The sequence below is a fragment of the Oryx dammah genome, unplaced genomic scaffold, assembly GCF_014754425.2.
Source record: "Oryx dammah isolate SB20612 unplaced genomic scaffold, SCBI_Odam_1.1 HiC_scaffold_9, whole genome shotgun sequence".
NCBI classification, from domain to species: Eukaryota; Metazoa; Chordata; class Mammalia; order Artiodactyla; family Bovidae; genus Oryx; species Oryx dammah.
In genome coordinates this window covers 56057256-56071214 of record NW_024070193.1, presented here as the reverse complement: position 1 = coordinate 56071214, position 13959 = coordinate 56057256, and the positions used below count along the sequence as shown (strand labels likewise).

Genomic DNA, 13959 nt, shown 5'->3' with positions numbered 1-13959 from the left:
GGGAATTGACCTTTACAAAATGTCTATATGAAATAGATAATCAGGGGCTTCCCTGGTGGTTCCGGGGGAAAGAATCATCCTGCCAATGCAGGCCTCGCTGGTTTGATCCCTGGTCTGTGAAGATCCCACATGCTGGGGAGCAGCTAAGCCATGCACCACAGCTACTGAGCCTGTGCACTCCAGCCTGGGAAAATCAGCTACTGAACCCACGTGCCTAGAGCCTGTGCTCCACAACACGAGAAGCCACTGCAATGAGGAGTCCACGCACCACAGTTAAGAATAGCCCCCACTTGCCACAACTAGACAAAATCCCAGCAGCAACAAAGACCCAACAAAGCAAGAATAAATACATAACATTATAAAATAGATAATCAACAAGGACCTGTTGTATATAGCACAGGAAACTCTACCCAAGATTCTGCAATAAACTATATGGGAAAGGAATCTGAAAAAGAGTAGATATATGTATGACTGATCACTTTGCTGTACGCCTGAAACTAACACATCATTGTAAATTAACTATCCCCCTCCTCCTTGTTACTCACTCAGTCATGTCCCAACTATACTCCAAAATAAAATAAAAGTTAAATTTAAAAAGAGGATAAAGATACTTTCAACAGAATTCAAATGGATTGTCACATAATGGTCCCGTTGAATGGCAAAAGTCACAAGAAGCTGCCTACAGATATACTAAAGAAAATAAAACCAAACCCTCTGGCAGTACCATTGTTTGTAGAATTGTGTCACAATTTCTAAATAAATATATTTTTGCTTCTTTATAAAGTCACTAGGCTTGTAGTGCAATAAAAAAAATAGCAAAACTTTAAATTAACCCACCAAGTTTCAAGCATTTCAGGAAAGCATTGATTAGATCTGCCAGTGGAATGAGTGCATTTGGCGAATGACCTAATTAGTGTGAAGCATGGAGTTCTTTCTCACTGCTCTCTGCTTCCTGCTAATTGCAGAGCTGCTGGCCTTCTCCCCCTGACAAGGAAGGAAAACAAGGACAGGGGTGTATGGAGAAAACAGTGGCATACAGTTTTCATCCATTTGAACCTGCTGCCAGGCTTCATTATGCAATTGAGGCAGTGAGACCAGTGGCCTTCCAGCCTCTTGGGCGGGTGTTTCCAGTGGGTCCCATTTTATCGAGGATTTTAGCAGTTACCATAAAGCATTATTAGCTGGAGCTGAACTAATCTCCCTATGCTGCCCCTCACCAGATGTAGGTATGGAGGTCTCTGTTCCCAGGCTTGATGATTTGTCATTAAGGAGAGCAAATTGAAACCAAATTGGAGTTGCTTTATTCCTTCATAAATGCATCATTATTCTCCAGGGGCAGCTTCGTATTTCATTCTGTTTCTTCGTGTTTGTGGTGTAGTATACGCTGTCACATAAAACTCAAGAGTGCCATGTTTTCCTCCAGAATCATGGCGTTTTGGGGGGAATTACTTGAGATGTTTTACCTGTTCATTTTAATTAGTGAAAGTAAGTTCGTATGAAAAACAGAACTTACTGAAATATTTTTTTTATATTTTCTTGGTGTGGACCATTTTTAAAGTCTTTATTGGATTTGTTATGATATTCCTTTTGTTTTATGTTTTGGTTATTTTGGCCATGAGGCATGAGGGATCTTAACTCCCTGTAACTAGAAACTGAACCTACAGTCAATGGAAGGTGAAGTCTTAATCACTGAAATACCAGGAAAGCCCCCAAAACATTGATTATTTTATAACTTTGTTTCCCAGGAGTCTTCAGGAGAGATGTTTTGTACTAAAGAGCCCCTCTCTTTGCTGGCACGATGGCTCTTTGGAAAGACACTCTTCTCAAAGTTCACCTATCACCTCCCTGATTCAGAGGAGGCTCAGGGAGTCTCCTCCCCTGACAGGGATTTCTTCTGTTTGGACTGGAGTTTAGCCCTGGAGCTCAGCATCATGATTTTGTACTATCCTGTGGGATGTGTGGGGTGGACAAAATGGAGGAAGCCATGCTGTTATAGCAGCCAGGAGTCATGAAATCCCTGGGGCCTCACTGGGTGGCAGCATGGCTGAGTGAACCATGGCTGCTTGGTAGAGTCAACGTGTATTAAGACAATTTTATTAGTTAATCTCCACATAAGTCCCATGGAGTAACTTAGCATCTTTTTAAACATGGTTTCAATTAATTTCAACAAATGTTTATTAAGCTCAGGCTGTGTCCCAGAAACAAAGATACACAAAGAAATAACACCTGGAAAATGGTTTTTTTTTTCTTCCTTCCAGTTACTATGAGCAAAACACCAGGTCCCTGTTTTAGCAAAGAACAGCACTTCAGCCATGTTCTAGAACCCCTTTAACACTTCTACTTTCTCAGGAACATTATCTGTCTTTCTGCCTAAAGCTTTAATCTCTTGACTTCTGCTTGATCTTTCTTAGCAGCATTCAAAAGCACTAAGAACAGTATCTGTCTCATAGCAGAGCAACAAATAAATACATGTTTAATATTTTGAATGAATACTCAGTAGTACTGTAACCCAGGCCAGGGAATAGGTACACATGTGTGTGCAGACAAGTAGGCCACATTCCCAGAGATGCTTATTTCATTTTTCCAGAGGTGAAAAATGAGCATTGATCATTTTGTAAGCTCGCAAGTAAGTGCGTCTAGCATATAGCTAAGGTTGGAAACCATAGACCCTAGCATCTCCCGTCTTAGAAGCAACAAACATAAACAGCTCCTTAGCCTCACATACCCCTCAAGCTAAAGCTGGCTCCTAACTCTCCTTCCCAGCGACAGAATAGCAGACAAGACTGTAAACCCTCTCTGCTTCTCCATCTTGCTCTTGCTCTTCAACCACTCAAGCAGTCCCCATCCCTGGCCTGTAGCTGAGCATGGTAAGAAAACATGATACACGCTACTGTACATAAAATAAGCTACAAAGACCTACCGCACGGCACAGTGAACTATATTCAGTATTGTAACAACCTGTAATGAAAAAGAATCTGAAGCTGTGTCCATGAAACTAATCCAATATTATAAATCAACCATGGTTAAAAAAGACAAGTTCACATTCTTAAAACACTGGGCATCTCAAGCTCCCATCTTGCTGTCACAGTGGCATTGGACACCAGTGATCTCTCTCTCTGTCTCTTTGGCTTTGAGACATCTTCTTCCCTTTGCACTTCTGTCTTTCCATTGGATTCTCCTCCAGCCTCCTTTGAGATCTCCTTTTCTCATCTCACTATCACTTCAGTGGTGAAGTTTTAGCTCCAAACCTGTGCTCTTTGTTTCTACTTATACCAGGCACCTTTGTTGTTTTCCATTTCTGCGAATTGTACCTTCATGCTGTTGACCTCCTAGATTTTATTTCCAGTCTTGTTCCCCTTTCTGAGCACCAGGCTAATATATCCAGCTACTACTTGACATTTTTCCTTAGATGTCTCACAAGCATTTCTGGCTCATCATGTCTCAAACTGATATTTTAATTTTCCCTCTCCCCCGTTGGTTCCTCCTCCAGGCTCCCAATTTCTGTAAATCACATCTCCACCTGCCCATTGGCTTATGCTGAAAAAAACAGTAGTAATCTTTGTCTGTTTGTTTCCCTTATTTAGAACCCAGTCCATCCATCACTGGGTCCTGTTAATTCTGCCTCCAACATGTAAGTCAAACCATCCATTTCATCCTTTCTATTTCATGGCCAGTTGCTGTTTGTCCAGATTACTATGATAGCCCCTAGGTCATCTCCCTGATCCCACTCCTATTGCCTACCTCTCCTACAACCAATCCCATTCAGGACAAGCCAATGAGAGTGATATTATAAAAATGCAGGTCATCTCCTGCCCCTGCTTTCATAAAACCTTCAGCAACAGTCAATCATCAGAGTCTGTGGTATATACTTTCATTTTCTTTCAAGGAAGGCAAACCAATTTGTTATTATAGATTCATTTTTGTGGTTATTCATTTTATGTTCATCTCCCAACTCAACTATAAGCTGAGTAAGGATGCAAACTGGAACTATTTTTTCCCCACTAGTCTATACTCTGTACCTGGCCAAATGCCTGACATAGAATTTCATTATTGAATGAGAAAGCAGCCTGTGAATGAATGAGGAAGATTGACCAAAGCAGGAGGTGGAAAAGGTGACTTATCAAACCTCATGTAGCCCATTGTGCTGAGAACTCAATCACCCCCTAGATAAGTGTACTGACTGAATGAGCTAGGTTGAATTTTTTTATGGGATTATTATATTTCATGTGCTAGCCTCAACATCTAAGGGATTTTGAAGAATTGTGACCTCTCTCTCTGGTGGGCTTTGGAGGCTTCTAGAAATAGGTTGCAAAGTAAGATTATAAAGTGGTTCATTGTACAGTCTATTTGGAGAGGCCTGTGCAGATTTGGCTTCAAATCCTGCTCTACCAATTAAGCAACTTGTGATTTGGGGGGTCGGTCTTGTCATCTGGCTTACACTTTGGTTTCTCTATGTAAATACATAAACAGGCATGAGGACAATGGTATTGATACCTGTATCATTATCATTTTATCAGGTGCCAGCACATCACCCACCCAGGGCAGTTGTTGGCCCATAATAGATAAAGTCTATATTTTATTTTATCATATGCTCCCCTTAACACTACTTCTAGACTTATTTTGTTCTTTCTCCTCTTTTTCTTCTTCTTCCCTCATTTTACTCATCTCAGGGATGGTAATCCTCATATTACTCACATAGTTTGAATTTTGTGGGAAGAGAGGAATTAGTAGTACTAACAGAGCAGGCTTCCTTGTGCATTTGAAACACAAACTTCCAAGCTTTTCAAGAGCATTGGATGGTACACTGATGAGTAACAAGTTCATTTGTTTGTTAACATGCTGGGAGGGAGAAAAAGAAGACAAGATTCAAGGGGAGAAAATTAAAAAGTCAATTACTAGAAACAACTTGGTAATTGAATTCCTATTCACTCTTTAGTTATTTCAGGGAAGAGGGTCACAGTTCACGGTTAGTAGGTTTGCCTTAGCAGTGCTCCTCAAAACTTCTACATGAGAGAAGCAAGGGGATACAGAGCTGATACCTGCCTGGCAGCAGAGAAGAGGAGTGGGATGCATGTGGGGTGGGCTTTGAGTGCCCCAAACACATTCTTGATCGTTTCTAGTTTGAAATATTTTTGGCAGCTAAAATTACTCTCAGGTGAAGCCCTGATTAATACAGCTATATTTCATGGGCATGCAAAATCCCCCTTTTTCATTTATTATGTTTTACTGGCTATTTCCTTAGCCTCACTATACACACACACACAGAGGCATCAAAGTACAATATAGGCAACTTCGGGAACTTCTCTGGTGGCTCAGATGATAAAGAATCTGCCTGCAATACGGAAGACCCAGTTTGATCCCTGGGTTGGGAAAATCCCCTGGAGAAGGGAACAGCTACCCACTCCACTGTTCTTGCCTGGAGAGTTCCATGGACGGAGGAGCCTGGTGAGCTACAGTCCATGGGGTTGCAAAAAGTCAGACATGACTTTTTCCCTTTCATAGGCAACTTTTATGTTCTTTTCAGATTGTACTTAAGCTTCAAAAAAAATAGCAAATAAGTGACATGGGTTTTCATTTCTTATTTTTAAAAAGACATTTGAATATTTGTCTATTTATCATAAGTTCCTTAACAGTCAAAACTGTTTATTTAGGATGTTATCTTTGAGAGAGACATGTCCTGTAATGAATTAACATGGGCTTGGAAATCAACTGGAACTAGGCTCAAATCTCCCTGAACTCATTCATCACCTTCATTCATTCATTCAACATTCATTTATTGAATGACTGCTTGAATGCCAGAAACTGTTAAGTTTGCCGGTACTAATTTCATGCAGGTTCTAGCACTGCTTTTAATACCATCAAGTTTTTTGAGGTTTAGAAAATTACCTTTTGAGATAAACTTTTCTACATTTTTCAGCATTTTGTGTTCCTAATTCTTGCAACAAATTCATTGAAGAAAGAAATGATTAAATATGTTACCTTATTCACCAAATTAATCTAAATCAGCTTGCTGATTGCATAGCCAATCTCCAAAGCAACCTCTAGAAAATAAGCATGTTATTATTTTATGTTTAATATTGTGGGCTCTTTCCTGACATGCTAAGGGCCATGGACTGAGGTCTGCGGTCCAACCTGGGTCATGAGTGCGAGTATGACCGCAGACTCCCATTGCATCAGGGACACAGAGCTGCTTGCGAGCGCTAACCCGGGGCTTTGTGTCTTCACAGGGTATGGTTTTGTAGATTTCGACAGCCCAGCAGCTGCACAGAAAGCGGTAGCGTCTCTCAAGGCAAATGGCGTGCAGGCACAGATGGCCAAGGTAGGAACGGTCTTTCAATTCTGCTTTATTACGTTTTTCTTTTGCGATCGTATGTTTTTCCATTCCTATGAGATGAATTGAAATTGGAGTTTGTGACCATTTGGATTATGTTTGTTAGGGAGGAATAAGAAACCTCATCGTAGACTTGGCTTGGAAGACTCTGGCTGGTTTTTTTCATCAACTGTTTGTGTATATGTATGAATGTTCTCTTTTATTATGGTTACTTTATTGGCAATTCAAGGGCACTTGTGAAATGCTCTGTTTTACCCCAGATAGGAGAGGTGTGTGTGCGCCCATGTGTAATCTGAGGCTCTCACCTATAAACAGTTTTGGAAGAGTACAGTTCTCAGTAAGATGTCTTTGATAAACTATGTGTTGAAAAATTGCTCATTATCATGCTGGGGATAGATGATCCCTGAATGAGGGGATGGTCTGATCTGTGCAGGGAAATGAGTTTAACCCAAGCGTATATTGTCTGTATTACTAGGATTTCACTTTGGCCTTTAAAATAGAGTTTTCCTAGGTAACAGTCTCCCATATATTGATAATTTTCAATACACTGTTATTGTTTTGTAAAACCAGTAGTAGTTCGGAACTTTCTACCTGAAATTATAATGCATTTTTATATTCAAGAAAATAAATAAAATCATGTATAATAATTTCTTATCCTGATATTGCAGTGGTAATTACAAGAATCTACACATATAAAATGATATAGAAATACACACACATATTGTTCACTCAATGGCAACTTCCTGGTGTTGATATTTTACTAAAATTAACATATAACCTTTAGGGAGACTGAGTGGAGGCCCCAGGGGATCTCTCTATATGATCTTCCTGTAAATCTAGGATTATTTCCAAATAGAAATGCTTTAAATATCAGTTATAACATATGAATGCTTGGTACATGTTTGTTTTAAAATAATGGTCATTTTGAAATAACTCATATGTAACTTTAGTTTTCTGATTCCTATCAGTGAATGTGTGGATCTTTAGCTTCTCAAAAGTTAGGTGGAAAGTCAGTAAGTCTTGAAATACTGATCTAGTACATTTATGTCATATTTATGTATGTATTAATACTTACTCTTAACTTTTCCTAGAGAGAGCTGAGTTACACTAAGTTGTAAATTTTTTGGTCATTAGGATTTTACTATCATTGCTAAAATTCTTTGATGACATTTTCCAGTTTCAACAACTATAACTAGAGGTGGGCTATTTGGTTTTCTTCTAGCAAGCTGATACCTCCCATATCTGTTAACCTTTCATTGTGGGTCACTGCCCATAGAGATTACTTTGGTGAACTCGTTGCCCTTGATGACACATTAATTGTTTTTCTAGGTGGGATAAATTAGAATTTGAAACCTTTCAGTTGTGTAATGCATTTCTCCTCATGACTGCGACCAGAAGTTTTGAATTTGGTCATAAACTAAGATTGATGAAGTTAATCTTTGTAATTAATAATGGAATTACATGCATGTGTTGGTTTAAAGGTTACCTGATGAAAGAATCAAGTTACTTGATAACTTTAGTAGTGGCTTCTTATACCCAGCAAACATGTGATATAAAACATAGTTATTAGGGATATGCAAAAGAGAAATTGAATTTCGAGCCTATTGACAAGAAAATGGTGATACACATGCTTAAGTAAAACCCTTGTTATTGGCATATCTTTGATCTGTTCTCTGGATACACTGCCAAAGTTTGCAAATTGCTAGATTGTGGCAGTTTAGAAATAATGATTACAGTCTGTATAATCTCCACTGTTCAAATGTCTCTCAGAAAGAGACAGTTATTTGTTGGATAAAAACCACTTGTATCTTGCACGAGAGGAAAAGAAAGCTGTCTTTGATTTTATAACCACTGAGAATTTGTTGTGAATATTTTCCTTTTGTTTCTGAGCATTTTGGTATACAAGGAATCTCTTTCTCTTTTATATACACACGCCAATCACTGACATCTCATCTAGACAGGAAACTGTCAAAGGGAAGATATCTTGAAGAACTTCTAGAAATGATCAGTTACAGTCAGCATGTTGACCCTTGCCCATGTCCCCTGTACACAGTAAGGAGATTCCAACTGCTTTGCTGAAAGGCACCTATTACATTTCTGGAGTTGCTTAAAGATCTCTGCCTTATCAATTATGCTGTCTGTGAGGAGGTTCTTATTCTCTTTTTCCTCACTGATTTTGAATCTAAAGCCCAGAGCTATGGGTCCACATCTGCCTACTGGAAAACTCTCAGCAGTAAATGGCTCTGTAATCGAACTACCCAGAAGCAAATAAATAACCTCCCTTTGACAATGAAATGGAACAAGCTTGACCACCTGTATTAGCAGATTTCTCACTGAGCTATTGGATTTCATGGCCTTTTTTTTTTCTTTGTCCTGGTGAGAACTGTTATTTATTATCATATAAACCTGCAGTCTGCAGGGTGTGGAAAACTGGCACTATATTTTTTGCCATTCAAGTACCTAGTGAATTGCTGCCTGCATCCTTATTCTTATCAATATCCTACTATGCAGTTGTGGACTCAGAATTTAATGACTCCAGGATTTTCAAGCAAAATGCCACAAATAACCTAGGTTCCCAATAGCAACCTGGAGTAAACATGAAACATTTCAAGTGAATCGCTTTATATATCTAACTCCAGTGTGTGCATATGAAAAATTCAGCTGATTTGTCAACAAACAGGAATTAAACAATAAATCCTTCAGTAAGTGGTAATTGATTAATAATGTATAACCATTAACACAGACTATCATTTTCTGTGTACTTGCTGTTCTGCCAAAAAGGGTTTTTAGGGATCAAAGGATATGTTTCTTTTAGGAGAACACACTTAAAATATTTTATTAATACACAGCAGTTAAGAGCATAGATTTGGAGGAAGATAAACTTGGCTTTCAATCCTGGCTCTTGTACCACCTGGCTGTGTGACTTTGGCTAAGTTATTTAAATATTTCTGAAATTCTCCAATAATAATACTTTGGTTATAGGACTGCTGTGAAAATTAACTAAAAGGATAACAAATAATTTAGCATAGCACTTAGATTATATTAAAATTCAATGAATGTTAATTATTCAATATTGTTATGCATTAAATTTAAATTTGTTACTGAACTTTCCATAAATCATGATACATGCTTCAAGTGTTACTTTATTTAAAAAGTTTTCTGAGAAATACAATCAATAGGATCAATCAACAAATGTTTTAATTGCTTGCTAAGTGGCAGGCACTGTGGTAGCTGTTGGAAAATCAAGATTTAATAAGACTTCTTTCTTATGCTGAATTTTCATCATGTAGTTTATCTCTTGGGATAGCTACAGCTCTGGGTTAAAACTATTGATTGTTGCTGTTCTTGGCAATTTTAGGGTATTTAGAAGAAAGTCATTAATATGTCTCAACCATAAAAGGAAAACAGCTGAGGAAAAGAAAAAAAAAAAAAAAACAAACTAACCACAGTTTACCTTGTAGGTGTTTGTTTTACTCATTAACAAGAAAGTTGTAGAAAGGCAATGAATGTTTTGAGTGCCATCAAGGTTAAGGCTGCTCTGCAATTCTTCATATGTGGTGTTCATCAATACATTTGCATTTTCTTATCTAAAATGCCGCATATTGTACCCACATTTAAGCCAGGAATATGAAAAGGGTAAAGGGTTGAAGGATCTTAAGACAGATTCTGAAATTTTAAAAGCTTTTCCAGACTCCTAGCTCAGGAACTTGTGTTTACATCTCAATGGCCAAAACTGAGTCATATGGTTTCTCCTTTAGCTGCAAGAGATTCTAGAATGATGAATATTTTATCTTGTTGACCTGTAGTGGAGAAAAGCAAGAATTGCTTATCTCCCTGGCTATTTGAGCAGCATGCATTCATTCTTTCCTGAAGGGAGCCCACCTCGAAGCCTCACCCTGTAATCACACGCGGGCACAACACCATCTCTAATAGGCCCAGACTCAGCTGCTTAGCAACTCATAGCTTTTAAAAACAACTTATCAGGACTTCCCTGGGGGTCCAGTGATGAAGACTCTGTGCTTCCGATGGAGGGGGTTTGATCCCTGGTCAGGGAACTAGATCCTCCATGCCACAGCTAAAGAGCCTGCACACCATAGTGAAGATTGAAGGTCCCATGTATCATAACTAAGACTCATCACAGCCAAAAATAAATAATAATAATAATAACAAAGTTATCTGTGTTCCCACAGTACACAGTGACAAAAACAGGAAACATGGATTTAATGGAAACTACCACTTTGGAACAGAGAGTTTGGAAAACAGAAATCGCTGATAGCTAATACATATAGAATTCAGCTGGGCAGGAGTGGAATTCTTGGGTTGTCAGTGTAGGAGTTTCCTTGGTTAGCCAATCACATCATGCATGCCTGCCATCCAAGATTTCTCTTGCCCACTATTTCCCAGGGTTTCATGGAGGCCTCTCTGGAGGGCTGCACAGCTTTAGAAACTGAGTTTTTCCTGATATAAATTTTGAAGCTCCAGAATGGCCCTATATACTCTGCAGTCAGTAATTACCACCAGCCAAATTTTGGTCATCTGCAGCTTAGCAGCTGTCTTTCTTATTTCCCACATGTCAATTACAATCGTGAGGAAATAGAACACAGTTCTTTCTTCCAGGGAAGAAGTCACCCCGTGTTCAGTGCCTTTAAATAAAGTTTTATCAGGGGTTCCCTGGTGGCTCAGAGGTTAAAGCGTCTGCCTGGAATGCAGGAGACCCAGGTTCGATCCCTGGGTCGGGAAGATCCCCTGGAGAAGGCGATGGCAACCCACTCCAGTACTCTTGCCTGGAGAATCCCATGGAGGGAGGAGCCTGGTAGGCTACAGTCCATGGGGTCGCAAAGAGTCAGACATGACTGAGCAACTTTACTTACTTTTACTTATCAGGTCTACAACTATGACTGCTGTACCAGTTACCAAAGGTGGTTCACCCCACTGTGGGATATCTAGAATAAATCAGAGTTAGGTTATCACCAAGGATACCAAGTGTCCAAGAGGATGTCAGATCATCAGGAATAATGTAAAAAATACTGTGTCAACCATTGTTGCTGCTAAGTCACTTCAGTCGTGTCTGACTCTGTCCGACCCCATAGACGGCAGCCCACCAGGCTCCCCCATCTCTGGGCTTCTCCAGGTAAGAACACTAGAGTGGGTTGCCACTTCCTTCTCCAATGCATGAAAGTGAAAAGTGAAAGGGAAGTCGCTCAGTCATATCCAACTCTTAGCGCCCCCATGGACTGCAGCCTACCAGGCTCCTTCGTCCATAGGATTTTCCAGGCAAGAGTACTGGAGTGGGGTGCCAAATGCCAACCATTAGGATAATATAAAAATGCCATGTCAACCATTGTGGAGAACCAGGTTGGTACCAAAGGAAAGGAATTCTTTTTTATAAATCAGTGAACTTAGTCTTGGTTTTGAGGGGAAAATAATTTATTTTGAAATCAGAAGTGAAAGTTTAAAAAGTCAGTGCATAAAGGAAAATAAATTCTGTAACTCCAAATATGTATATGCATACAATTATTATTGTTTGGCCACACTGAATAGCATCTGGGATCTTAGTTCACCAACCAGGGCTAGAACTGATGGGGATCAGCGGGAGATCAGAATCTTAACCACTGGACTGCCAGAGAAGTCCCCATATAATTAATTTTTAAAGACTCATCACCTCTGTGGAGTCCTAACAGTTATATTCCATGAGGAGAAATTTAGTGAATGAATGAGGGACCTATTGCACACAATCTTCTAGATTTTTTAAAAAGTTCAACCACTAGCCCCGTGAGGTTGTCTACCAAAGCTACTCTTCTGAATGCAGAGACACATAAGCAGGCTTCCTCATCCAGACTTGTGTAATCTATAGCAGTATTAATATTGCTTTTAATCTGCTTATATTGCTTTGCTTTTACCATTTCTAGGAATACAAGAGTCAGCAGGCTATTTGGTGTCCAGGGATCACTACATTGTCGGGGTCTACTAGTAACCCACCAACCAAAGAATTTTCTCAAAGGATCTCATGTCAGAAGGAGATGATAGGGAAAATGTCGCTTTCTGTGACTAGATGGAAAAGTCAATGAATACATTTTATTTATTCCTACCTGTTGCATTATTTTTTATGCTAATGTGAATGGAATTATTTTCTTTATTTCTTTTTCAAATATTTTATTGTTAGTGTATAAAAAAGCAACTGATTTCTGTATATTGATTTTGTATCCTGAAACTTTACTGAAGTCATTTATTAGTTCAAACAGCTTTTTAATGGAGTCTAGGGATTTCTGTAATATAAGATCATATCATCTGTAAACAAAGACAGCTTCACTTTTTCCATACCATTTGAATGCCTTTTCTTTTCCTGCCTAATTGCTCTGGCTAGGACTTCCAGCACTATGTTGAAGAAGACAAGTGGTGAACATGCCCTCCTGTGTCTTATTCCTGATCTTAAAGGAAAAACTTTGAACCTTTACCATTGAATATGATGTTAGCAGTGGGCTCATCATGTGTGACATTTATAATGTTGAAGTATGTTTCTTCTATAGTCAATTTGTTTAGAGTTTGTCATGAAAGGGTATTGTATTTTTGTTATTATTGCTATAAACTTCTCTTAGAACTACATTTTTTGTATCCAGTGAGTTTTAGCATGTTGTGTTTCTATTTTTATCTTTTTCAACATGTGTGGGTTTTTTTTAATTCTACTTTTGATTTCTTCTTTGACAAATTGGTTTTTCAGGAGTATGTCATCTAATTTCCATGTTTTTTTCTTTGTTTTCCTTCTGTTATTGACTTCTAGTTTCATAACACTGTAGTTGAAAAATATACTTGGTATGATTTCAGTTTTCTTATTTTCTTATATCTATTTATCTGACCTATCCTAAAGAGTGTTTCTTCTGTGCTGAAGAAGAATGCATATTCTGCTACTGTGAGATGGAATGATCTCCCCTTGTCTCTAAGGTTCATTTGGACTAAGGTATAGTTTCAGTCCAATGTTTCCTTATTGATTTTCTGTCTGGATGGTCTATTTGTTGTTGAAAGTGGAATAATGAAGTGCCTTACTATTATTTTATTGTATCTGTATCTCACTTGAGAAATTAGGATTGTTTAATATAATGTTGATGCTTTGATATTTTTGATTGCTATATATTCTTGATGAATGACCCCACTTTGTCATTATATAATGATATTCTTTGTCTGTTGTTACTATTTTTAACTTAAAGTTTACATTATTTTGCATAAGTATAGGTATTCCTGTTCTCTTTTGATTTCCACTTGTATCAAATGTATTTTTCTAGCCCTTCACTTTGAGAGTATGTGTGTCCTTAAAATTGAAGTGAATCTCTTGTAGGCAGCAGTTAGGTAGGTCTTTTAAGCCATCCAGTCAGTCTATGCCTTTTGATTAGAGAGTTTTATTTTATTTACATTTATAGGAATTATTGATAGGCAAGGACATCCTGTCATCTTATTATTTTTTCTAGCTACTTTGTAGTGCCCTTGTTCCTTTCTTCTAGCTGCCCTCCTTCATGAATTGATGATTACCTGTAGTGATGTGTTTTGATTCCCTTCTCTTTACCTTTTATGTATCTAATATAGGTTTTGCTTTGTGGTTACCATGAAGCTTACATAAAGTATCTTATAATAGTCTA

The 13959-nt window shown here is 38.4% G+C and overlaps 1 protein-coding gene and 1 non-coding gene across 11 annotated transcripts in view; both read left to right on the top strand.

Moving 5' to 3' along the window:
- The window catches only part of RBMS3 (RNA binding motif single stranded interacting protein 3), an 820638-nt gene that overhangs the window by 344782 nt on the left and 461897 nt on the right, over nucleotides 1-13959 (top strand). For all 10 annotated transcript variants that reach the window (XM_040246332.1, XM_040246336.1, XM_040246341.1 and 7 more), the window contains exon 4: nucleotides 6228-6319. In XM_040246332.1, coding sequence (XP_040102266.1) covers nucleotides 6228-6319 — 92 coding nt within the window. The remainder of the gene's footprint in view (nucleotides 1-6227; nucleotides 6320-13959) is intronic.
- TRNAS-GGA lies at nucleotides 11000-11071 on the top strand. Its single transcript has one exon. It is a non-coding gene; the product is annotated as a tRNA-Ser (tRNA).